This window comes from Camellia sinensis, chromosome 1 (genome assembly GCF_055761805.1).
Source record: "Camellia sinensis isolate YWXY chromosome 1, ASM5576180v1, whole genome shotgun sequence".
In the NCBI taxonomy this organism is placed as follows: domain Eukaryota; kingdom Viridiplantae; phylum Streptophyta; class Magnoliopsida; order Ericales; family Theaceae; genus Camellia; species Camellia sinensis.
This window is the reverse complement of record NC_138961.1, coordinates 36,355,430-36,381,710: the sequence shown is the minus strand read 5'-3', so window position 1 is coordinate 36,381,710 and position 26,281 is coordinate 36,355,430. Positions and strand designations below refer to the sequence as shown.

Sequence of the window (26,281 nt, the reverse complement as noted above, 5' to 3'; positions counted from 1 at the left end):
CACATAAGGGTGGAGGAGGATGTCCCTCGCGCTAAGGTTAGGTCTGGCACAACAGTGATGTCGGACAAGAAGGCCACGACTAAAGTTAACACGATCGGTGTCATGACCCACACCCGTCCCTATAGGTTTAGCGTCATAACCGGCCAGTAATCCTGGGATTACCCAAAGCCTCTGAACAGATTAAGAAAAAGTAAAGGGGCTAGCAGAAGTAATTACAAACATACAACCTCCATAGAGCTGTGTAGACATACATGGGATAAAAAAATTTAAAACTTATATTTACATATATATATATATGATGTCATCAGATGTCAGCCTTATGTCATCATAGATACAGAAAAACCAAAAGCTTGTCTAAACAAAATAAAGTAACTTAAACTTGCATCATGCCCACAAAATTCGACCACAAAACATTTTGGAACCTACTCTGGAGGCACACTGATTGGCTGACTCAAACAGATCTCTAGGCAATCCTCGCTGAGCCTGGTCCCGCGCCTGATCACCTACATATATAAATAATACAGTGAGCTGGTGCCTAGTGAATAACAACAAGGTAAAGGGCTATGAATGATGTCCAAAACAGATTCAGAAATCAGAGTTCATATCAGAAATAGATTCAAATTCACATACTTATATAGAATTCATAAGTAGTTATATATGGTATATTCATTAGCTATTCGATTGAATTGATCATAAGACCCACATGTATAGTCGGTACCGACGATCATAAAGGTCAACATCTTTGTGTACAAATAGCTATGGTATTGTTATCCCCAGGCGAGGGCCACATGAACATAGGCCTCCGTAATGTTACCCCCGGGCAAGAGCCATATGAACATAAGCCATGGTATTGTTACCTCCGGGCGAGGGCCATGTGAACTAAGGATGCCACAAATACATTTCAGAAAATTGGATATTCATTCATGATTTACAAACTAGCATTTCAAAAAAAAAAAAGGTCATATCATATCAGTCAGAAAATACATATAGTCAAACTTAATTTTACAGAGTTGTTACTCATTAATTGCTCCAATAGTAGAAAAGTTAGAACAGTCGGATCAACAATCTATGGCGCGTGACTTAAGGTTTGAATTCCAAAGTTACTTAGCTCAATTCTTCCAATTCTTCTTCAATTCCCCAATTCTACAATGTTGGACACAATATCTCTCTCTCTCTCTCTCTCTCTCTCTCTCCATGTTTTGTGTCAAAGAAGATAATGAATATTGAGTTTTAAAAGCTTTATTGGCCTTGTATAGGCTCAATTAGTGGAGCTTAATCAACTTGAGTTAAGGGTAATCATTTGAGATTATTTTATTTTAATTATTTGATTCCGAATTGAATTTCAATTAAACCTACTATAAAATTCTAAAAATTCCAAATTACCCGTTGACCTAGTCAATTTAGCATTTGGTGGCCGATAAGGGCCTTTAATTCGCATAATGAAACAGAAACGCAGACAGATATTTTTACGATAGACAGATATAAACACAAATCACACAATACACATGTAATTAACTTTGGATTTCATCTTAATTACTTGTTAGGCATTCTTAATCAAGGATTATAGGCTAATCACAGGTCGGGTTTGTTACAGTCTTCACCTCTTAAAGAGTTTGGTCTTCCAAACTCGAATTACCTTCATTTTGAAAGAATATCGGATCCAGAGGGAACAAATCAGGGTATCTCCTCATCATATCCTCTTCGGTCTCCTAAGTCGCATAAGTTCCTCCGTGATTTTGTTAGCCAACTTTCACCAACGAAATTTCTTTGTTTCTCAATCTTTTAATTCGGTGGTTAACAATTTGGATTAGCCGTTCTTCATACGTGTAATCGTCTTTTAAAAGTACATGTGTCGGTTCAATCACATGGAGTGGATCTTGTAGATATTCCCAAAACATCGAAACATGAAAAACATTATGCATGTTTTCTATAACCGGAGGTAAAGCCAATTAGTACGTCACAGAATTGATTTTCTCAATAATTTCAAACGGCCCAACGTAGCGTGGCGCCAACTTGCCTTTAACCCCAAATTGAGTTTGCCCTTTCATTGGAGTTACCTTTATAAACATGTGATCATCGACTTCATATTCTCTTTCCCTCCTTCATACATCCTCATAACTCTTTTGCCAACTTTGAACGGTTTTCAATCGTCATTGAATCAACTTGACTAAAGGTCTATCGCCTACTTCGGCCCAACAAATTGGAGATCAGCACTTCCTTCCATACAGGGCTTCATAAGGAGCCATTCCAATGCTTGAATGATAACTGTTATTATACACAAACTCGGCCAGAGGAAATAAGTTTCCCAGTTTCCTTGGTAATCTAACACATACATTCTCAACATATCTTCCAAAGTTTGAATGGTCTGTTCAGATTGGCCATCTGTCTGTGGGTGATAAGCACTGTTTAGTCTCAACTCTATTCCCAAAGCTTGCTGTAAACTCTGCCAGAATCTTGAAGTGAACTTAGGATCTCTGTCAAACACAATGGATACTGGTACTCCATGTAGTCTCACAATCTCATTTATGTAAATGTTCGCTAATTTGTCCGTATTAGAAAAAGTTTTCACAGGTAAAAAACGAGCAGACTTAGTTAAATGATCAACAATAACCCAGATAGAATCCATATCTCGAGAGAAGCGAGACAATCTAACAATAAAGTCCATCGTAATATGCTCCCATTTTCATTCTGGTATTGGAAGTGGCTGAAGTAATCTAGCGGGTCGTTGATGTGCAACTTTTACTTGTTAGCAATGCAAACACTTAGCTACAAAATCAGCAACACATTTCTTCATCCTAGACCACTAGAAATTCTGTTTCAAATCATGATACATCTTCGTGTTTTCCGAATGAATAGCAAATTTGGAGTTATGGGCTTCTGTCATAATACGCTTTCTTAGTTCAGAATGGTTCAGTACACAAAGTCTACCTAGAAATTTCAACACATTATTTTCATACACAAATTTCGGCCTTGGTTTTGATACAATTTCATCAACAATCTTCTTCAGCAATTCATCTTGTAGTTGTTTTTCTTTAACTTCTTCAAGTATAGCTAGTTATGCAGAAATGGCGACTAGAACCCTACCTTATTCACATAAAACAACTTCAATCTCATTTCTTTCCAGATCAGATAACAATTCTTTCTGACCGATAAGCAAACATGTCAAATTCCCAATGGATTCTCTACTCAAAGCATCTGCAATTGCCTTTCCCGGATGATACAAAATCTGTAAATCATAGTCTTTTATTAACTTGAGCCATCTTCTCCGTCTTATGTTCAGTTCTTTCTGAGTAAAGAAATATTTCAGGCTTCTATGGTCAATATACACTTCACAAGTCACTCCATATAAGTAGTGGCGCCAGATCTTCAGAGCAAAAACCACAGTTGCAAGTTCAAGGTCATGAGTTGGATAGTTCTTTTCATGTGGTCAGAGTTGTCATAAAGCATATGCAATTACTTTCCCATTCTGCATTAACACACATCCCAAGCCTTTGTACGATGTATTATTGTAAATCTGAAACCCATTTGTACCATTAGGTAGAGTTAGAATTTGTGCAGTCACTAGTCTAGTCTTCAACTCTTGAAAAGTGGACTCTCTTTGATCATTCCAATCAAACAGTACATTTTTCTGTGTCAACTGTGTCAATGGCATGACAAGTTTTGAGAAGTCTTTCACAAATCTGGGGTAGTGACCAGCAAACCCCATAAAACTTCTCGGTCACAGTGGTTGGTCTAGGCCAGTCTACAATAGCTTCAATTTTCTGCAGGTCTACTGATATGCCATCTTTGTTGATCACATGCCCCAGAAATGTCATACAATCAAGCCAGAATTCACATTTGGAGAATTTTGCATACAATTTTTTTTCTCTCAGAATCTGTAACACAGTTCTTAAATGAGTTTCATGATCTTTCCTACTTTTGGAATAAATCAAAATATCATCAATAAACATCACAACAAATTCATCAAGAAATTGTTTAAACACCCTATTCATTAAGTCCATGAATGCTACAAGTGCATTAGTTACCCCAAATGGTATTACCAAAAACTCATAGTGCCCATATCTAGTCTGGGTTTTCTCTATGTCTTCTGTCTTGACTTTCAATTGGTGGTATCCAGATCTCAAGTCTATTTTTAAAAACACTTGGGTTCCCTGAAGTTGGTCAAACAAGTCATCTATTTGAGGTAGTAGATATTTATTCCTGACAGTTACTTTATTTAATTCCTGATAGTTTATACATAACCTTAGAGACCCATCTTTCTTCTTAACAAACAACACTGGGGCACCTTACGGAGAAGTTCTCGGGCGAATGAACTTTTTATCCAATAGTTCTTGAAGCTGAATTTTTAGTTCTTTCATTTCAGAAGTTTACATTCTATAAAGGGTTTTAGAAATTGGCTGGGTTTCAGGTACTACATCAATAGTAAACTCAATTTCCCTATCGATTAGATCCTCGAGCAGTTCATTTGGGAAGACATCAAGGAATTCACAGACTACATGAATAGCTTCAACATTAGGGCTATCAAAAGTCACATTTAAAACACTGCACAAATAATCCCTACATCCCTTTCTAAGCAATTTGACCTCTTTTAAAGAAAAAATCATATACAGAGGTAGAACTGTCCCATTCCCAGCAAACACAAATTCAGACAAGCCAGGTGGTTGGAAGACAACAGATTTATTCACACAATCAATAGTTGCATGATACTTAGTCAACCAATCCATACCCAATATACAATCAAAATGAACAATGTCCAATGGCAACAAATCAACATATAATAACACATCCACAATCATGATGTCACACGCATGATACACATAAGCACACATCATAGAACCCCTAAAAGGTGTAGATACAAATAAATAATTCATAGGTTCTAGTGGTCTAGTCAATTTTCGAGAAAAAGCATATGACACAAATGAATGTGTAGAACTAGAATCTATCAGCACATATGCATTTTGAGCACAAATGGGGAGTATCCCTGACACCACAGATTCAGTGTTCTGGACGTCTCCTGGTACAAGTGCAAATACTCTGCCTTGCCTCAAGGTTTCCTTGCCAGCATTAGTTCTTACGTTTATTCTTGGTATAGAAATAGATCTGACTGAACTTGCCGCACGATGGTTAGAATTTTGGGATATGAGCAGACAATCTTGTATCATGTGGCCAGTCTTGTTATACCAGAAGTAAGCACCTGTTGATTGGTAGCAAACACTCTTGTGTTTTCTTTCGCATTCTGAGCAAGTAGGGGTTGTAGCACTGCTTTGACTTGAACTGCTGGAGGATCCTGTGTTTTGCTTCTTTGAAAATGACCGACCCTTTTTGAAATTAAATCCCAATCTTTTACCTCTCTATTCAATTGTTGGAGCTTTAGTTTGTTTCATTGCAGCCAAATTAGTTTCAGCTATTAAAGCTCTATCAAGCACATCCACATATTTGAGTAGTTTTAAGACTCCAACCCTATCAAACACTTCCAACGTCAAGTCTCTTTCAAATTTTTGAGCTTTTTTATAATCTGTGTCTACTATGTGTGGGGCAAATCAGGCAAACTTAGTAAATTTGGCTTCATATTCAGCCACAGACATGTTTCCTTGCTTTAATTGTTCAAACTCGGACACCTTTCAATCTCGGAAACACTGTGGAAAGTATTTTTCATAGAAGATCTCTTTAAATTGATTCCAGGTTAAAGCCCCATTAGTGTCTCGAATAAGCATCTACCAACATCGGGCTTCATCTTTCAAGGTGTAAGTTACCAACAAAACTTTCTAGACTTTAAAACATAGAAAAACTTCAAATAGTTTTTCGGTCTCTGGCATCCATATCTCGACCTTTAGCAGTTCAATACCACCCAGAAAAGTTGGTGGTTTCATCTTATTAAATTTCTGAGTCAGACTGAGAACATCATTGTTGACCGGCTCTAGTTGGACCGAAGGGGGCGGAGGAGAAAGACGTTGTTGTCTTTGTTGCTGTGGCATTGATTCTGTTAGAGCCTCTAACATTCGTTCCATGCGGTTCATTCGGGCCTCGAAAAATTCAGGTGTACCATCACTTCTTGGATTTTCCATTTGCTATAGGTAAACAGAACACTAATAAACACAGGCAAATAATTCTTTACAGTATTCAATTTTAGTTCATTTCAGTGTCAATGTATAATGGTTCAGGTATGATCACATGATGTCACACACTCACATATACAGATATAATGTCCCTAATTCTTTCTAGGGCATCCTATAGCTCATATGGACTCGTGTGTATGATAGAACACGTGCTTTGATACCACTCTGTCATGACCCAAACCCGCCCCTATAGGTTTAGCATCATAACTGGCCAGTAATCCTTGGATTACCCAAGGCCTCTGAATAGATTAAACAAAAGTAAAAGGGCTAGCGGAAGTAATTAAAAGCATACAACGTCCATAGAGCTATGTCGACATACATGGGACAAAAAAATTTAAAACTTATATTTACATATATATATGATGTCATCAGAATGTCAGCCTTACGTCATCATAGATACAGATTAACCAAAAGCTTGTCCAAACAAACAAAAGAAAGTAATTTAAACTTGCACCATGTCCACAAAACTCGACCACAAAATATTTCGAAACCTTCTCAGGAGGCACATTGGTTGGCTGACTCAAATAGATCTCCATACAATCCTCACTGAGCTTAGTCCCACACCTGATCACCAGCATACATAAATAATACAATGAGCTGGAGCCCAGTGAATAGCAACATGGTAAAGGGTTATGAATGATGTCCAAAACAAATTCAAAAATCAGAGTTCATATCAGAAACATATTCAAATTCACATACTTATACAGAATTCATAAGTAGTTATATATGGTACATCTATTAGCTATTCGATTAGTTGGTCATAAGACCCGCATATATAGTTGGTACTGACGACCATAAAGGTCAACATCTTTGTGCGCAAATAGTTATGGTATTGTTACCCTCAAGCGAGGGCCACTTGAACATAAGCCTTGGTATTGTTACCCCCGGGCAAGGGCCACATGAACATAAGCCACGGTATTGTTACCCCTAGGCGAGGGCCATGTGAACTAAAGATGTCACAAATACATTTCAAAAAACTGGACATTCATTCATGATTTACAAACTAGCATTTTAGAAAAACAGATCATATTATATCAGTCAGAAAATACTTATAGTCAAACATAACTTTATAGAGTTGTTACTCCCTGATAGCTCCAATAGCAGAAGAGTTAGAATAGTCGAAGCAACAATCTATGGCGCATGACCTAAGGTTTGAATTCCAAAGTTACTTAGCATCATTTTTCCAATTCTTCTTCAATTCCCTCATTTTACAATGTTGGACACAATACCTCTTCTCTCTCTCTCTCTCTCTCTCTCTCTCTCCACGTTTTGTGTCAAAGAATATGATGAATACTGAGTTCTAGAAGCTTTATTGGCCTTATATAGGCTAAATTAGTGAAGCTTAATTAACTTGAGTTAGGGGTAATCATTTGGGATTGTTTGATTCTAAATCAAATTTCAATTAAACCTACGATAAAATTCTAAAAATTTCAAATTACCTATTGACCTAGTCAATTTCGCATTTGGTGGCCGATAAGGCCTTTAATTCATATAATGAAACAAAAACACAGACAGATATTTTTACGATAAATAGATATAAACACAAACAACACAATACACATGTAATTAACTTAGGATTTCATCTTAATTACTTGTTAGGAATTCTTAATCAAGGATTATATGCTAATCACAAGTCAGGGATGTTACAATCGGCAAGAAAGACAAACCGAGCTATAATACCCACGGCGACCCTCCACAAAATAATGAGGAAAGCATGAGATAATCACAAACGGCCGAATCATGCCAAGACTGTGAAATATGACCAATCTGAAGTTGCTTTATTTTCAAGCTTTTTAGCGCTTGTAATTTTCTCTTTCTTTTTGTTCAGCATCAAAGTTTTTCAGACTTTGCCATGTGATTATAATATTGGATAGAATTTCCTAAGTAGGCGGTAGAATGGCCTAGGGGCAACTACTTTGGTCTGAACTTTAGAAAATCTTTGCCGAGCTAATTAGCTCGGCAAAGTAGGTTGGCAGGTTTGACTAACTTTAAAAAAAATTTGCCAAGCTGGTTAGCTCGGCAAAGTAGATTGGCAGATTTGACCAACTTTGGAAAATCTTTGCTGAGTTAGTTAACTCAGCAAAGTAGATTAGCATGTTTGACCAATCTCAGGAAAATCTTTTGACTGAGCTAGTTAGCTCGGCAAAATAGGTTGGCAGATTTGACCAACTTTGGAAAATTAGCTCGGCAAAGTAGGTTGGTAGGTATGACCAACTTTGAAAAAATCTTTGACTGGGGCTAGTTAGCTCGACAAAGTAGGTTGGCAAGTTTGACTAACCTTGAAAAAATCTTTGACCAAGCTAGTTAGCTCGACAAAGTAGATTGGCAAGTTTGATTAACCTTGGGAAAATCTTTGTCGAGTTGGTTAGCTCGGCAAAATAGGTTGGCAAGTTTGACAAACTTTGAAAAATGTAGGTTGACAGGATTGTCCAACTATAAGAAATCTATGATTGAACAATTTTGGTGAGCCGATTGGATGGGCCAAAGTAACTAGACTGGACAGATTAATCCCAATCATGCACTACAGATGGAATTAAGGGGCAATTGAGAGGGTAATTTGTGTAGCCAAATTGGGTCAAGCTAGGTTAGAGTGGCGGTCAAAGATGTTTGACTGATTTAGAAAATGCCCATATTTCTAGACCTAGCTACTTCCTATCAAAGATGTTTGACCGAATTAGTAAATGTCCATATTTTTGGACCTAGTTACTTCTTAGTAATGGCTAATGTCATGGCCGAGCTACCAAGCAAGGTAGTCAAACGGATAGGAGAGCACAACTAGGAGGAGAGCCGCGCAATGTCAGCTTAGTGGCGTGCCGTGCAAAGATTGCACAACGCTGCATGTTGCACGGTTAAGCCATTAGCGAACAGAGCAAAAGTAGCTAGTTGCACGATAGAAAGCCGAGCAAAGACTTGTGCCATCTCACTTGGCTTGCAGTGAGGAGAGTGTTAAAAGATAATCATTATCCTTTGCAAATGTGATTCCTAGGAGGACTCTACATAGGAGAGTTAAAGTCTTATAAGGATTGTGCCATGCGGAATCTACAAAAGTTCAAACCAAACCCTAATTTCAGGTATTGCAATTCTTACGCTCGAATACATAGAGTTTTTTTGTCTATTGTCTATTGTCTATTTGTTGACTTAGATGCCGGGGGGGTTTCTGGCACACACCCACCGGCAAGCTCACTTTGGTGTTTTCAAGTGGTTGGACGACGACGTTTGGAGGAGTGCAAGTTTGATCAACAGGATTATACGAGAAGGATTATTTCGTGTTCGTACAATTACATACAAATTTTTTTTGAACAGTAATATTACATACAATTAAAACACATAAAATGCACAAAAAATGTAGCATATAACTGAAATCTATCTTAACTATTACAGGAATCATTCTTAAAATAAATCTCAATCATAAAATATATGTACTTTTTGTATTTTTTTTCTGTATTTTAATTCTGTAAATATAATTTAGTTGACAAAACATGGGCGGCGTTGGTAATCCGACGTGGATTATGCATAAGGTACTTCAATTAGTGGAATGCAAACTCAATCGTTGGACAAAAATTGATGGTCAACTTGGCCAAATTGGATGCAAATAAATCAAATCTAAGAGGGAAGTATAAAGCTATATGTATTAATTGATATATTAATTAATATATTAACGCATGATATGATATAATCTTAAAGATTTTAAATCTTTATAATTTGTATAATAAGTGAGGTTCATAATTTTAAAATGACACTGATATGTCATAGTATATATTAATATACTAATTAATATACCAATTAGTACATGTAATACACTACTGAAGAGGGAATGGCAAAAGGAGGGTTTTGAAGTGGAAAGAAAAGCAATTTGATGCTTTGGAATTTCAATTAGTGCTAATCAGACTCAGATAATTCGGCCACAACACCTAATGACATGGCCTCTTACCTAATTGGCTCACTCTGATTTTTTTTTAGTTTAATGGAGCCCACTTAACACCATGCACAAAATTATATTCCTTTTGTGAACACTTAAAAATAAATAAATAAATAAGTGATTGATTGTACCACAAATAGGTTAATTTTGTTTATTTTCATCGGATTGTGCTTTAGTATGCAATTAACTCTGTTTGTATATCATCATTTTATTTATTTATATATTTCAGTTAAGATTATTTGTTATTTTTTTAATTACGATTGTGTTCCTTTCTTTTAACCACTGTGAACCAACTTCATGAACCCACTTTCATTCAACCGTAAGAAGTATAATATGAACATACAAAATGGTGTGAACAAATAGACATTTTCCAAAACTTTTTTTAGACTAAAACCGGTCGAATCTTGAAAGAGAAGTGCATATACAAAGACACATTCTAGAGTCATTTTCATTTAGAAATTGAAGTGTGACATGAAATTTAAAGACTCAAAGTTGAAGGATTACATGGTACAACTCATTTTTACCATTATAATTACATAACACTATGACACTAGCACTATGATTCCATTTCTACTTCACTAGAATTGCGTTTGAAACTTAATATCCTGTAGATTGGATATGAAACATTGAATTGAGACCGTGTGATGCAATCTCATACGGGTACTGCATGAATGAGTTATCATGACTTGAGTCAAAAACCATCACAGCCCCATCATTGGATTGACTCCAATTAAGCACTATTTTCGGTGTCCCAAGACTGTTATGTGAAGAAGGTTCACTATTGATCGATTGACAAGTGTCTGTGAGATGGACGGTGGTAATATCGTGGATGCTCGGCCGCCTTTTATCTTTCCCTCCTGAATTCTGCCTCATGAAGTACTTCTGGGCATGACTTGCCACTTGAGTTGGTGTCTTGGTGATCACAAAATTCCGAGAAATGTTTCTCCAGTCCCCCCTACCGTGCTTTTGAAGCCCCATCAAAAATCGCCTACAATTGGTTAACCACTCAAACATGTCACTGATATTCTTTCAATGATAATTTTTTTTCATTTATATTTCTTATGGTTGAAATTCCCTTGGATATTCTCCAATCAAATAAAAATTAGACAAAGATTGACAATGCAACGTAGTGGTGAAAGGGGTTTATCTGCAGTGGTTGCTGCAAAAACAAAGGGAAAAGAAGAGGACAAATATTTACTCTTTGATTGTGTTTTGATTTTCTTTGTTTTTGTTTTTGTTTTTGTTTTTGAAAACAAAAATCACAAAAAAAAGTACGTATACGCCATCATTTTCATTTTTCTTGCAAAAATTCAAAAATAACATTTTAATATTTACTAGAAAGTAGGTCGTTTTCATAAAAAAAAAATTCGAAACAATTTTATTTTCTTTTTTAAAAACAGTTAGCGAAACACCTTTATTGTGTTTTCTGAAAATAAAAACAGAAAACTAAGACACAACCAAGCAGGCACAAGATTCATTTGGGTAATAAAATGTATCAAATGATCAACTCAATGAAATCTTGTCCAAAAACGAAGCTTAATTAAGTTCCACTTTTCACTTTGATCAACACTTGTACCTGAAAATTGAGAAATTTTCCCAATAACCAAACACACAAGTTACAAGACGAAAACACCTAGCTTATTCCTAGCCAAATTTCACAATCAAGAAAGAGAAATTCACCTGTGCTCATCTTCTGTCCATGGCACCCCTTTCTTCCTCTCCTGATCCGAACCTCGACCCATCAAATTTCTCTTCCTAAACTCATCAAAACCGCGACTATCCACCATTTCCAATGTGAAAGATGAGGTCAAGTACCCGGGAATTGGAACCAAACCGGCTTCTATATCACTAACATCTGCTTCCAATTCCTTGTAATGCCTCCAAACATCAGAAGCCGACTTTCCAGGAATCAAAGCCGCCACTTGAAACCACCGGTCAGGCGATTGCTCATCGAATATCGCCAAAGCTTCTTCGAACCTTTTGTTCTCTTCTTTAGTCCAAATTGCAATCCTGCTTGCTTGCATCCATAGATTCAAATTCGGAAAATACGAAGAGGGACGCAGAGTTTCCATGTCCCTCACACAAGAAGTCTCACACCTTCAAGATTGCAATTCTCAATTCAGTATGAGTTGAGGATTTGTATCTATTGAATTGACTCAAGAATTCCAAGTGATGAGAGAGAAAAAAAAGAGTGAGGATTTGCAATGACTCAAAAAGGCATTGAATTCAGAATCATTTACTGGAATCAGAATACACTTTTTCTAATCAGCATAAATTTGAAGAATCTGGAAAAGACCCACCTTTTCTGAATCAAGAAAATCAAGAAAATCTTGAATAAATCTCAAACGATAAACTGATTTCTTTCCAATCACATCTGGTACTAACAACAACCCAGCAAAAGCCAGAAAATCTACTGAACTTGAAGAAATGAAGCTTCAGAAAGTGAGAAACTGAAGAGGAATTGGAAAATTCATGGAAAGAAGCCAAAACCCAGTTGAGAAAAGTGATTGATTCCCAAGAATCGGATGAGAAAAGGCGGGAAAGTGATTTTTTTTTTTTTTTTTCTTCTTTGCTTTTATTTGAGTCTAAAGAAAAACAAAGAAAATAGAGAGAATTCAAAGTTCAATAGTAGTAGTGGTGGCGGTGTTCTTCTTCATTGTGATCATGAATGAATCCAAAAGAAAGCAGAATCAGAAAGAGAAAAAGAGACATGAAAATTAACCAAACTTGTGAGAAGATGTATTGTTTGTGCAATTAATGGAAATTGTTTCTTTGCACTTATTATAAAGAGTTGATCTTGGGTTGGGAGAGCCTTTGGCTGCTTTTCATTGTGGGTTTAAGTAATCAAAAGGTAATGAGTAGTAATCAAACACTTTTGTGTCAGCAATTCAGCATAAAGACACAAGGCATTGCCATTGAATGAAACTACTTTCTCTGTTCAATGGTGCCTTTCTTTCAATGGGATGATGGAATATGAGCCCTGCTTCAATTTTTAATTATGCAACTTTTTTTTTGGCTAGAGATGTAAAAAGTCTGTTTGATTTGGCTAAAACAGTAACTTGTCCATACAAAGTAATTTCTTTTACAAGGATTCCACAACACTATGAGCAAGGATCCTCTAGAGTAATTTTTCTCTAAAGTTTTTTAGAGTGCTATATTGTATGGTTGAGATTTACTGGCAAGTCACATCAATTTTTCTGATGTGACTTACCAGTAAATCTCAACCACACAATGTAACACTCTAAAAAACTTTAGAAAAATTTCACGATCCTTGGTGCAACACTATACGTGTAATATGGTAAACTTTTACCAAAAAGTAGAAGTTGGAAAAGACTTGCATGACTTTCTGTATGATAAAAAAATAATATTTTTAACAATTGACTTTTTAAAATTTTATAATATAACAATAATGTTACTGAAAAACCAATTGACAAACCCCCAGCTAAGTAACCAAAGGGAATGAATGACCTTCTCAAGACTGTTGGGAAAATTTTAAAATTAAAGTTTGCTTTCTTGGATATTTGAAAAGGGAATCATTACAAATTAATTTAGAAAATTAAAATTAGTTACAAATACATGGGAGTGTAACTTTCTGTGCAACAAAGTCACAGCAAAAATTACACGAGATGTTTTGGTAAATATTTTTTTTCATTCCGACTGTCATGTAATTTCCCTTTTGAAAGCTTTATTGTTCATTTTTTGGAAAGCTTGAAACAAGTTTGTAAGTTCGTCTCACGTTGGAAAGTGGAGGAAAATTATAACATTTAATAAAGTGCTATATAAAATATTCATTTGAATAAAGAATTGTGGAGTGAACTGTGTGATATTTTGATAACGCACTTCCCACTATACATGTACATGTTGATGTAAGGCGCTTATTATGACCATTTTTCAACAAGAACAATCACAAAGTTTGTGTCTAATGATTATTCGATATGTACGATACAGAAATTATATGTATTTGGGACTAATAATTAAGTATCACTAAGCTAAAATGGTATTCTCTTTTGCATATATATATATTTGAATCATTAGAATTCACTCAACTCATCCCTTTTCTAGTCTATAGGAGACTCCAACACTGCACCTTACCTAATTACACTGTAGAAATCATTTTCAGAGCTAATACTTGGTTAGAAGAGTGCAAGATGATAAGGTTTATCTTGTAAAAAAGAAGAAGAAAAAAGTAAGATTTTTATACACTGTTATCAGATTAGATACTCTGACTTGATTAGGTTTTTATTATCTAAAATTAAACAATTAGTGTATGAATAAATGTATTTCTCAAATTATATTAAAGTGTGATTAACAATTCAGACAGTGTTATGCATTAATTAAAAAATATGATTAGCAATCATATTTTTCTTAATTTGTAAGTGATAAGGTCAAACTAGTGATTGAAATCAAGAATTTCAATGTGTTGTGTGTATAAAAAAGTACATGTCATTGTAAAAATTCTTTAATTTTTTTAAATAGGAGTGAAATGACAATATCAGTACGCACAATGATAAAGAATCCAATCATAGTGCCAGTATCATTATTTAAAAAGGACCAAAGAAAGAAGGAAAAATGGCGGCTTTGTACCAAGCCAATCTTAGCTTCTGCCGACATTATTTATAAAAATTGACAAAAGAAGTCACATTTTTTTTTTTTTTGAATTTTTTGTATTTAATGATTTTTTTTTTTAAATTATGTCAAAAATTTTTATTTTTACAGACAGCCATGTGTAGATAAATTTAAAAAGATATATGTTTTTTGAAAAATTCTAAAAATATATATTTAAAAGCTAAAATAAGCAACAAAAAAAAAAAAGAAAAGAAAGAAGAAGAAGACAAAAAGCCTACTATATATTTTTGACTATTTTTATCTTTTTTTATTTTTTGATTTGTCTCATTGAACTTAATATAGAAACCTAAAGCTTTTTGAAAATTTTAAAAAAAAAAAATTCACTAAAGATGAAAATAAGTATAAAAAAAATTAAAAAATTAAAAAAAAACCCTCAAGGAAGTAAACTCCAACTATCCACTAATTTGCATGGAACTTCAGTCAAGGTGTGATTTCATCATCCTATAAGATTTTGCCCCAGCAATGCTATAAATTCGAGAAAAAAAAGAAAAAAAATACTCAAAATTTGGATTGCATATATTAAATTTATTATTGATAAGAGTTCATAACACATCAAGTTAAAACTCCATCATATATCTACTTTCTAAGTAAATTTATGATTCTCCCTGATTTTACCCTAACAATTGGCAGGGTCGCCCTGGCACTCATGAAAAATCATGAAGCCACTGTGATTCATGGGAAGAATTTATGAAGTCCTATGATAAATGATTAAGGCCTCGTTTGGGAACAGGCTAATTTAGTAACTTTTTGGCTATTTGGCTAAAATATGAGCTAAAAAAAACTAGTATGTTTGGGATGACTTTTTGGCTAATTACGAAAAGATGTGCAAAAAGTAGAGAGAAAAGAGAATCTTTGACTTTTTGGTATGAGTTGTTGGCTTTTTGGCTAATTTAGTAACTTTTTGACTTTTTAGCTAAAACAGAGCCTTCCCAAACGAGGCCTAAATCATAGTAGAAACAACTCCTAGGTTCCATGTATATACCATGTCTATAGTGGTTGTGACCTAACAAGATTTTGCTCATTGAGCCCCACACCACATACCACACCACGTGCTGTCTCCATGTGATGTGGTCATTTTCTTTTCTATATTTTTGGTTTGATTGGGGTTATATAAAGGGCCATATAATCCTTTGATTGGATATAAGATATTAAATTGAATAAAATAAAATAAAAAAAGATATAAGATATCAAATAACAAAAAAAATAAAAACAAAACAAAAGACGATAATAATGTGTGCGTCACACTTTGAATATGATATTTAATAATATATTTATATTAAAAAAAAAAACAAGATAGGTGATATTAACTTCATAGTATTACATATTTCTTATGATATATATCTCACTTTAATAAAATATAATAAGAGCCACCTTACAATATATTTAATTCATATTATACCCATATCTATCTCATCTTATATTCTTAAGTATGAAATATTCAATCCAAACAATCAAGGGGGCCTAAATTACTTAAGTCGATTTACACCAAAAAAATCAAAATGTCACAAAATAAGGACATATCAAGGAAAACTAGCATGAGAGTCCAGAGTTAACCCATTTATAATACCTAAAATGTAAATAAAAAGAGGTTATTCTTACCAACAATTTTAAGTCTTCAAATTTTGTAGAGCTTATTGGTGTGGTCATTTTTAACATAAGTTAAACATTTTCAAATAACCCTTCTTTTAACATGAATGTTTGAAGAATAAACTAAAGTAAACAAAAATCTAATTTAGAGAGTGATACATGCCATGCGGATGATATATTTAAAAAAAAAATAGAAATTAGACTTTCAATTATCAATTTACCATATAATTACTAATAATATTGTTCTTTCAATGTGATTGTTTAATATTTAATTGTAGTATTTATTTAGTTGAATATAAGACCAATTAGGCGCCTGTAGCTCAGTGGATAGAGCGTCTGTTTCCTAAGCAGAAAGTCGTAGGTTCGACCCCTACCTGGCGCGTTTATTTTTATATTTAAAAATTGCACTCACCCCCTTAAGTTTGAGAATAATACAAATAACTCCGTAATATTTTTTTAAAATTACACTCTCGCCCCGCCTAAGTTTGAGAATAATACAAATAGCTCCATAAATTCGGTTCCATTTTTAAAAATTACACTCAGCCTCTTATGTTTGAGAATAATACAAGTAGTTCTATAAATTTGGTGTAGCTACAATTAAATTGCACCCACCCCCCTAAAGTTTGAGAATAATACAAATAGCTCCATAAATTTAGTTTAATTATACTAACTTCTCTTAATAAGGTTAAAGTGGTTAAAAGTAATACAAATTGTGAGGAAACATTGAAATAAACAAAGGTAAACATACATTTTAGTTATAAAAATAAAAAATAATAATAAAAAAGAAGAAGAAGAAGTTAAAATCATAATATTTTTTATCTATACGTACGATTAATGAATTATCACCCCCCTTAAGTTTAAGAATAATCAGCACCTAAAGTTTGAGAATAGTATAAAGAGTTCTATAAATTTGGTGTAATTAAATTGACCTCCCTTTAAATTACACTCACCCCTTAAAGCTTGAGAATAATGCAAATAGCTCCATAAATTTGGTATAATTACACCGACCTTTCCTTTAATAAGATGAAAGTAATCAAAATTAATACAAATGGTCAATAGACATTAAAATAAATAAAGGTAAATATACATTTTAGTTATTTCAACAAAAGAAAGAAACATAACAACATAATATTTTTATATATAAGACTAATGAATTACTAATAAAAGAGTTATAAGTGTTACGTGAATTAAAATTTTGACAAAAATTAATATAATTATGTCAAAAGTATAGGACTAACAATATTTTTTTTCAATTTCAAGAAAGGCTAGTGTAATTTGTCTTTTAATAAATGTAACAATTATAAGATCAATAGAATGCGAGGACATAGACATTATTTATTTTATTTTTTGTACTAGATATAAAATTTATATATATGTCCCTGGATTTTAACTCCGCTCCTAGACTGTAGTGTTGTTTGCTGGTGCAGAAATAAATTTAATTTCACGAGGTCTGCTCTTATAAATGAAATGTTAAAAAGTATTAAAAAAAAATTAAAAAATTAAAAACTAAGTAGTGCAATAGAATCAAACAAAGTAGACAACCAAGTTGATGAGAAAGCAAGAAAGGATATGTGCATGAGTAAGCATCTAGATGATATCATCCTGGTATAGGATAACTATTAACTGCATATCACCAATAGTGTCTTATTTTCATCTGAAAAAAGTTAAAACGTTTGATGATAATTCTTTAAATTTACTTTCAATGAGATGCTATTTTTATGTCAAATTGTAATAATGTATTGACGGATTGTGATTCTCTCATTTATATAAGAGGACTTGCTATATTTGACTTGGAATGGCAATCTAATTCTGCATTAATTATATTTTCATTCTTAGATGTACTCACATGAGAATGAATAAAATTTAGAATGAGATTTCCATTCCATCTCTTTCTAAACATGGTGAGCATGCTTTGCCTTATGGCACAACACGCATGCTGTGAGTTTGAATGGAGACTTGTCTCGAATTTATTTTAATGATTTGAACCATTCAAATTGTAAGTTTATTGAACACATCATCCATAAAAAAAAAATCAACTTAATCGAACATGTTAAAATAAATTATCAAAATTATTTTAACCGCTTATTTTTTTTAAAACAAATGTGGTCTTATTTTGAAGTTATGGATATCCAATTATTTTTTTTTTACAAATAACGGTTTGAATCAACGACATAGGCTTGAAATAAAGTCTCATAAGCCCTTACAGAACCATGTTTTGCCTACAATGCACAACATGATCCCAATCCCCCTCTTTATCCCCTACTTGTCAAACATGAATATTCTCATCCATATGAAGTGTATTTTTTGCTTAAAGAGGAGAGAAATAGCTACAGAAAATATTGATTCATCAAGGAAAGGTGGGAATCTTGAATTTGTCAAGAGATTTATTAAAACAAAGGAAAAATTAAAAAGAAAATTAAAAAGAAAATAAAAGAAAAGAAAAAGCAAGGAAAAAGTGAGTTTTTTAGTCACTTTTTGCTTTTCATTTTTTTTTTAAACCAAATTTAAGATCCAAACACAGATAAAGAACTAGTTTGGCTAAATTTTCAAGTTCGTTTTTTGAAAAAATTTCTAATTTGGTTGAAAAAATAGAAAACAGTCATTATTTTCATATACTTTTCTCATTTTTGAGACGGAAATAATTTTCAAAAATTCAAAGATATCTTTTTTTTTTTGTCGGTTAATTTTTGCCAAACTATCTTATAAATTTTTCAAAAAACAAATTCTAAAAACTTATTTATTTGTTTCAAACAGAGCTAGAGATCATCATTCCTTCAAAATTCCAGTTAGTGCAAGCAATAGAGAGTACTTATATTCTATACATTCAAACACATAAATTCAAAAGCAAAATGGAATTAATTATCCAATAGAACAATGGAATCAACTCAAATTCTCTCTTCACTCACTCAACTCTTATTTCTTCTCTCTGTGTCAAATCCTTTGCTCTTTCTTTCTTTAATTTTGTGCACCACCCAATCTTGTTTTTTTCTTCTACCTCTTCTTCTGATGTAATGATAATAATAATGATGATCCCTCAAATATCTGAGAACACAGCCACTTTTTTTATTTATTGGAATTGGCTAACACATTGGAAGGTCACTTGGAGGCTGTATAAGTGTCTCATTTGGGTTTTTTCCATTGTCCACCAAAAATGCCATCTTCAGTCCCCAAGTTGTGTGTACTTCCAAATGACAATGTAGAAACCACACACCTACACAGTTTCCAAGTCAAAATCAAATACCATTCAAGGCAACTTAAAAGAATATGAGGAAAAATAGGTACACACCATTAATTAAGTCATATAATATCAAAATTGAAATGGATTTGCTCCAGTTGAATATCATATTAGAGAGGTGTTTTTGGACCTCATGGGCTTATCTCATAGCTGACATGGGTATGCATGAAACTTCTTTTGAATGATCATAAATTTTCTGTTCTCAAATTCTTATGTCCCTAATCTCCTTATCTCAATTTCTTTACAATCATTAAATTATGTGAAAATCTTAAAACTTATGAATCTTAAATCATTATCTAGTAGTTAAGAGCGCATTAAAACAAAAGGGATAAAAAATTGGAGATGGAGGATCCTGTGTCCAAATAATCTCGTGTAACTTCTTTTGGGAAGCCGACATGGGATCATTTGTCGCATTACCTATACTATCTTTAGTCCCATACTGTAACTTCTTTTGAGATCTGTCCCACTTTTTGTACTATCCTCTGTTCCATACTTTCTAGCTATTGATTTTGATGGCATGGAAATATGAGATTAATACGAGATAGTGTATGCAAAAGGGAGTGAGAGAAATGATCTATATATGCTATGGGAAGGAGGCAATAACTTCACATCAAAACTATTTTATGATCAAATTAACATGACCTTCAGATGCAGTTTCCTTGTCAAGAAAATGACTCAATAACAACTAAAACCTTATTTAATTCTACATAAAATTCACTATATAATTTCCTTTAAAATTCACCGTCAAAGTTGTAGAAAAATTTCTTTAAAAAAGGAAGAAAAAGGAAACAAATGAAGGAAATTAGATAAAAAGATACGTATATAGACTTACCTGGGTTATTTGCTATGAATCTAATAGCAGCCCACCCATCAGTTGGAACACTGAGTGTGTTCCTCTCAACAGGATCAACAAGATTAAATTTTTTTGGATCATTAACCGGGTCAAAATTACCCACTCCCCTTCCAATCGCGAAGAAGTTAAACCCGTGCAGATGAATTGGATGGCTCTCTGGCGCCAAAAAAGCTGTGCCCTGGAGCACAACTTGTACCGTGTCATTGTAAGCCAATCTATAAACCTTTGTACCATTATTAGTCTGCATATTCTTCGGTGTCGTGCCTGTATAATTAAAAGGGATTGGCGGGTTTCCGGGAAAATCATCAGTGAAAACTCCGCTTATATTGAAGTAATGTGCCTGAAGCATGGCTATAGTGGGCATCACAAAACTAACATTGTTCATATTCCCAACAGCCTTGCTTCCATTGACACATGTCGAACAGGGGTTGATCCCAACCCCGATAGTGAAAAAAAGCGAATGATCAACCGTTAACGGTACTTTAGCCGGGTATTGTATCGAATTAAGGCTTTTAAGGGACAGGATGAAGCTATTTGTCACCGGCGTTGCGTTTAGAGGAGGGAGAGTGGTGAGGGAGGTCGGGAAAAAGGCGTGCGTGCCTTTGTAGCGCAAAATGCCGGTGGCAGTGAGGTTGTCCACCGCCACCACACTGTCCATAAAGGGTGAGATGGCAATTAAGAACTTTCCCGTGTCGTGACTGGCGGTTAGGAGGGCATTTGTGGTCTGGCCTGGAGCGATGAACACGGTGTCGATTGAGAAGGGCTTAACATAGGTGGCGTCCACTTCAACTATGGTTAGATTGTGCCCGGCAATCTTGAAAAATAGCTCATCATTGACTGCAGCGTTGATGATTCTTAGCAGGTAGGTTTTCCCGGTTTCAACATGTAAACTGTAACCTGCACAGGGTATTAGGAAGGGAGCAAATGGGTTATTAGAATCAACACTTTGGAAATTTTTTTGCCTATTTTTTTTTCGAGGGAGGAAATAATTTAACAGACATGGTCATGAAATTTTTTGCTAGTGCAAGATTGATTAATGAACTAACTTACTTAAATTAATCAAAAAATAACTAGGTTTGCTTTTGGGGTTTGCTTCTCATAATTCAACAGACAAAATCATGAAAAAGTTTATATTTTTAATTATTAGTATGTATAAAATTTATTATTTATTGGTAATTTGTTTTAAAACATTACACTGAATTGAAATTCCCCCCTCCCACCTCCAAAAAAAAAAAAGGCTTTCAAAGAAATTTTATTGTTTGTTTTTATTTTTCGGAAAACAAACTTGTTTGGCAAACTATTTTCGAGAAATTTTTTTCTGAGAACAATAGTTTTCAGGAAACACCAAAGTTGTTTTCTGATTTTTGAACACTGTTTTTGCACAGAAAGTATAAATAATATATGAAATTGATGGTTATTTTCAAATTTAAATATATATATATATATATATATATATATTGTGACCAAAAAAAAAAAGGAAGCAGAGGCAAAAGGGTTAGTCTACTACACTAAGAATGAATAACCTATGTATTCCCCATAGTCAGTACCCTGAGAAGAGCAATTTGGAAAAGGTCCTGGATGTCCATTAATGGTATGTGAATCTGATATATTTGGTGGTAATCCAGATTGCATAGCCTGGTTTATCACTGTTTCAACATCTGCCTTCCACCATTCACCTACAATTTAAGAGATATAACCAAATAAAGTTCCAACCGAGGTTTTAAATAGCAGTATTAGGTGATGAATCAGCATTGTTCGTGGTGTAACAGTATTAGAAGTATCGATTATGAACAATAAACTGACCCATATGCATGTGGTTTTCATTTTGATTGGTATAATGAAATGTATCAGTATTTAAAAATAAAAAAATCTCACCGAAGATAATGACTTCTTCCTTATCAGGTTTGGGGAAAGGATAAGGAACCCCTTTCTTGGGCAAGATGACAATGGCACCATGAACAGTAGCCCTTAGCCAGGTGATATGGGCATGCCAAAGAAGGGTGCCTCTCTGACCTGTGATTGTGAAGTTGTAGATGTAGCTTTGCCCCGGTTGTATTGGGCACTGTGTGATGTATGCTGGCCCATCTGACCATCCTGTTCTTAGCTGCTTTATTCCATGCCTGTCCTCAATTTTTCCCAATCCATATCAAAATTAATTAATTATCATTGTGCTCTAATAAGTCATGTATTTGTGAAATAAATGGTCTTTTTGGTGCACATTACATCAAGAAAATGATAGGTATATATAGCCAGTGCAATTTGGGCGAGGCTAATCAAAATTTTAGAATTCAGTTATGTTTGTAACGTAAAAAATTTTCACTGGAATTAGATACAGATGTGAGACATATGTAAGATCTACATATAGGGGTGCAACTCGAGCGGGTTCGGACGGGTTGGGAAATTGTCCAAACCCAGTCCAAGTTGTGCTGAGATTTGTCCAGGCCCGCCCAAACCCAAATTGTAACCCGAGATTGCCTGCCCAAGCTCGACTCCGAGTTAAACCCGAATTGCCCGAGTTGACCAAATTGCCCAAATTGTATTTTTATTTTTTTTTTTGCAGCTAGGTTATTAAATTATTAAAATTTGACTATATTTACATTTTTTTTATATATAGAAAATCATTAATACCATCATATTAAATAATTTATATAATGTAAAAGAGATACAACTACAGTAGTCTTTACAATTTATAAGTGAAAATAAAAAATAAAAAAAAAAGAGTAAGATTTTATGTTATTTATATATATAATATATATTCAATATGATTTAATAATCTAAATTACTTTAATATCATGTAATAGCTAATAATGTATATATATATATATATATATTTAATATTTTTATATATCTCTATATGTATAATTCAAGTTTCGGATTGCTCGGGTTGTTTGATGTCTTTGCCCAAACCCGTCCAAATTTAATTCAGGCTTCTGAATTTTTGCCCAAGCCCGTACCGAATTTAAAAATATTTTGTCCAAGACCTAACAAAATTCGGGCTGGGTTCGGATTGCTCGGGTTAAACCTGCCCAAGTTACACCCCTATCTACATATGTCTCACATCTGCGTCTTATTCTATGAAATTTTACAATTTAGAATTTGACAATTCAAAATTTTGTCAAAGTTTGGACTAAAATTTGCAACCCAAATAAAATTTGGATATTCTCACTACATGAGTAACCCAAATTCTATTATTAATATATAAATTATATAAAATGAACCAAAATTCACATATAAAAAAATTAATATTTTTCATATATTGGATTAAATCATATTGCAATGTAATATATTTTATTACTTTTAGTACACACAACTCAAACTAATTTTTATTTATTATATTATATGTTTGTAATTTTTTGAGATATATATATATTTCTTATTTATTTTCAAAAAGTGCACTACATATAAATTTTTTCAACTATGATACAGACCACTAAATTAAGACCACTAAAAGCAGCTCTAATGAAGTGACATGCCTAAAAAAAATTAAAATAAAATAAAAAGAGGAAAAGGACAAAACACAAAGAGGAAAAAGACAATTTAATGCTCCTTTAGTGCTCTTCTTTTAGTGCTCTAAATCATTTTTCAAATTTTTTATGTTGAATTTGGGTAACTTGAGCTTAACTCAAGGTCTCAGAATTGGGCAAGCCAGGTGCTGATGGAGGTCAAGGTGGAGCTTGGGCCAAGCTTGAGCTTGGACAGATCTTAGCCTGATCTTTACCCATCCGAGTTGCAACCCTAACCATTTAAATTACTTTTTTAATATATATATTGTTAATTTTTTTCACCTTAGTGAAATTTTATCCACTAAAGACGAAAAAAAAAAACCTATAAAAATGAATTTTTTAAATTAGTAGACTTTTTTATTTTTTATTTTATTCAAGATTAAAAATAAAAATAAAAATAAAAATAAAAAATTTAAGCTGTAGTGAAATAAATACAAACCAATGGATAGTAATATTGTACTGGACGTGGTTGACGACCCTGAGGATTACAGTGTCATCTTCTCTTGCATAAAGAGTAGGCCCTGGGAACTTCCCATTCACTACCACAATTGGCTTTGTTGCACACAGCCTTGTTGCATTCTTCAACACCACCTGAACATCACAACCCCCAACACATTTCCTCTAATTATATACATATATATATTTGCAATAAATAAAAATGAAACATCTAAATTATTATTATTATCATCTAAGTTTACCCCCTTTTCTTTAATTATTTAAAGTTCAAGTTTAATTGTTTGGTCCATCTCTCATTATTAAGTAATTCAACTTTGTCTGTTTTAGTAAAAAATATTTTCGAAAAGAAAAAAATTAAAATTGCATCTTTAAAACTAATGTTTTAATGGTTATATTAGTGTAGCGGTGGGGTGGCGATAGAGGTGGAGGCGGCTGTGATGGAGTGGTGGTGGTCATGAAGGTAGTAGTATGGTGACATTAATAAAATTTTCGTTCAAAAAATATTTTCATTCTTTTAAATGTGAAAAATATTTTCTACTTACATAGATTTATTTTTCATTGATCACAAAAATGATTTTATGTTAACTTTCATTTTTTATTTTTTATTTTTTAATGCTTCATTTGTTTGGGGAAAACTATACAAAAGAAAAATAAGTGACTGTTTGCCTATGAAGCACGGGTACGGATACGAGTACGAATACTGGTATTGGTATGATATGGATACGTCGATACAGTAAAATCCCAAAAAAAAAAATTAGAGTACGGGTATGGCCTAGTATGCTTGTAAAAAAATATTTATTTTTAATTTAGAGTAATGTAAAAATTACTTAATGGTTTAATTTATTAGGATCCAACCTATAATTAACATTTAACCCCAAAAGTAAAGGTATAAATCAAAATTAAATGGCAATATATTAAATAACTTACAAACCATAGTTTAATTTTAAATCATGCTAAGTATAAAATTAAAAATAAAAAAGAAGTCTAGTAAATAGAGTTTTATCTTTATATTAGAAAAAAAATATTATTTTAACTGAGGTACATACGGCTTGAGTCTAGGTACACCAAAAATTTAGAAGAAAAATTTTGGGTACATTTTTTGTATACCCAGTATGTATGTAGAAATACCATACGAAATACCATACGTCAGTAAGTGCCCAATATGAATACGACATGTTTTTCAAAGTATCCATACTTTATAGTTGTTTGCTCGTAGGCTGAAACTACACTATTAATCAATAAATGTTACGTGTATTAAAAAAATAAAAAAATAAAAATTAATAAACAGTCTAAATTCATTGTGTTAAGTCATCTAACGCAACGAATTTTGATCGCACATCTTTTATAAACACACAAAATAATACATAATACATACGAAAGGCATTGTGCATTCATATTCCATATCTTACGACCGGTTTTGTGTTTGTAAACTGATTCATCATATCCTCACTAATGGCATTGTTCTATGCATAGCCAACTTGAACATAAAAGGTATGGGAAAAAAAACAGAAAGAATGTACTCACACTGAACTTGTAGTGCCTAACCGTGGACTCGACCAATGCTGGAAGCAGGAACGCTGCCACCAACACCGCTGCCTGAATCCGATAGTATGCCATTTCTCTCTCTCAATCTCTCTCTGTGTGTGTTGTGGACTTGTATGAATAAAAGTATTTTCAATGAGGCTTTGGTATTTAATGAGACACAAAGATGACTGATCACCTCAACATTATAAACGAATAAATCTTGGATGCCAAGTCGTTTTAACCTGTTAGGTAAGCAAGTAAAGATAACCATGGTGTTTGTATTTCCCCTCCTCAAGTTTTCTTGCAAATTACATAAAGTAGTTTTCCGTCTTACGACTAAAATAAGTTTGGAAGTAAGCTAAAATGAAGCTCTTGTTGCCTCTTTCAATTGACTGCTACCTCGAACTCCTTGAAACTTACATCGCAGCTGCAATATCCCTCTACCTCGCTCTCCCCGAAAGC

The 26,281-nt window shown here is 33.5% G+C and overlaps 2 protein-coding genes and 1 non-coding gene across 4 annotated transcripts; 1 reads left to right on the top strand and 2 right to left on the bottom strand.

Moving 5' to 3' along the window:
* Positions 1 to 10,455: 10,455 nt before the first annotated feature.
* On the bottom strand, positions 10,456 to 13,145 carry LOC114274917 (transcription factor DIVARICATA). Its single transcript, XM_028216899.2, has 2 exons — positions 11,716 to 13,145; positions 10,456 to 11,023 (listed from the first exon to the last, which is right to left on the bottom strand). The coding sequence occupies exons 1-2, from the start codon at positions 12,105 to 12,107 to the stop codon at positions 10,633 to 10,635; spliced, it is 783 nt and encodes a 260-aa protein (XP_028072700.1). The 5' UTR covers positions 12,108 to 13,145; the 3' UTR covers positions 10,456 to 10,632.
* A 3,412-nt stretch (positions 13,146 to 16,557) lies between these two features.
* Positions 16,558 to 16,630, top strand: TRNAR-CCU (transfer RNA arginine (anticodon CCU)). The gene has a single exon. It is a non-coding gene; the product is annotated as a tRNA-Arg (tRNA).
* A 2,354-nt stretch (positions 16,631 to 18,984) lies between these two features.
* LOC114274916 (laccase-4) lies at positions 18,985 to 26,070 on the bottom strand. 2 transcript variants are annotated; one of them, XM_028216896.2, is made up of 6 exons: positions 25,820 to 26,070; positions 24,279 to 24,430; positions 22,212 to 22,456; positions 21,860 to 22,012; positions 20,316 to 21,233; positions 18,985 to 19,459 (listed from the first exon to the last, which is right to left on the bottom strand). In XM_028216896.2, exons 1-6 carry the CDS (start codon positions 25,910 to 25,912, stop codon positions 19,329 to 19,331), a joined length of 1,692 nt encoding a protein of 563 aa, XP_028072697.1. In that variant the 5' UTR covers positions 25,913 to 26,070; the 3' UTR covers positions 18,985 to 19,328. The 2 variants fall into 2 exon arrangements, with proteins under 2 accessions (XP_028072697.1, XP_028072698.1); XM_028216897.2 differs by having other exon boundaries at positions 21,884 to 22,012.
* Positions 26,071 to 26,281: the final 211 nt, after the last annotated feature.

What these genes read in the sequence shown, in the direction of transcription:
- LOC114274917 (XM_028216899.2), bottom strand. Translation starts at nt 12,107, where the DNA reads ATGGAAACTCTGCGTCCCTCTTCGTATTTTCCGAATTTGAATCTATGG. An exon ending in TGGACAGAAGATGAGCACAG is followed by an intron (nt 11,024 to 11,715) that starts GTGAATTTCTCT and finishes AACCAATTGTAG; the next exon opens with GCGATTTTTGATGGGGCTTC.
- LOC114274916 (XM_028216896.2), bottom strand. Translation starts at nt 25,912, where the DNA reads ATGGCATACTATCGGATTCAGGCAGCGGTGTTGGTGGCAGCGTTCCTG. An exon ending in TTAGGCACTACAAGTTCAGT is followed by an intron (nt 24,431 to 25,819) that starts GTGAGTACATTC and finishes TGTGATGTTCAG; the next exon opens with GTGGTGTTGAAGAATGCAAC. An exon ending in GGAAGAAGTCATTATCTTCG is followed by an intron (nt 22,013 to 22,211) that starts GTGAGATTTTTT and finishes CTTAAATTGTAG; the next exon opens with GTGAATGGTGGAAGGCAGAT.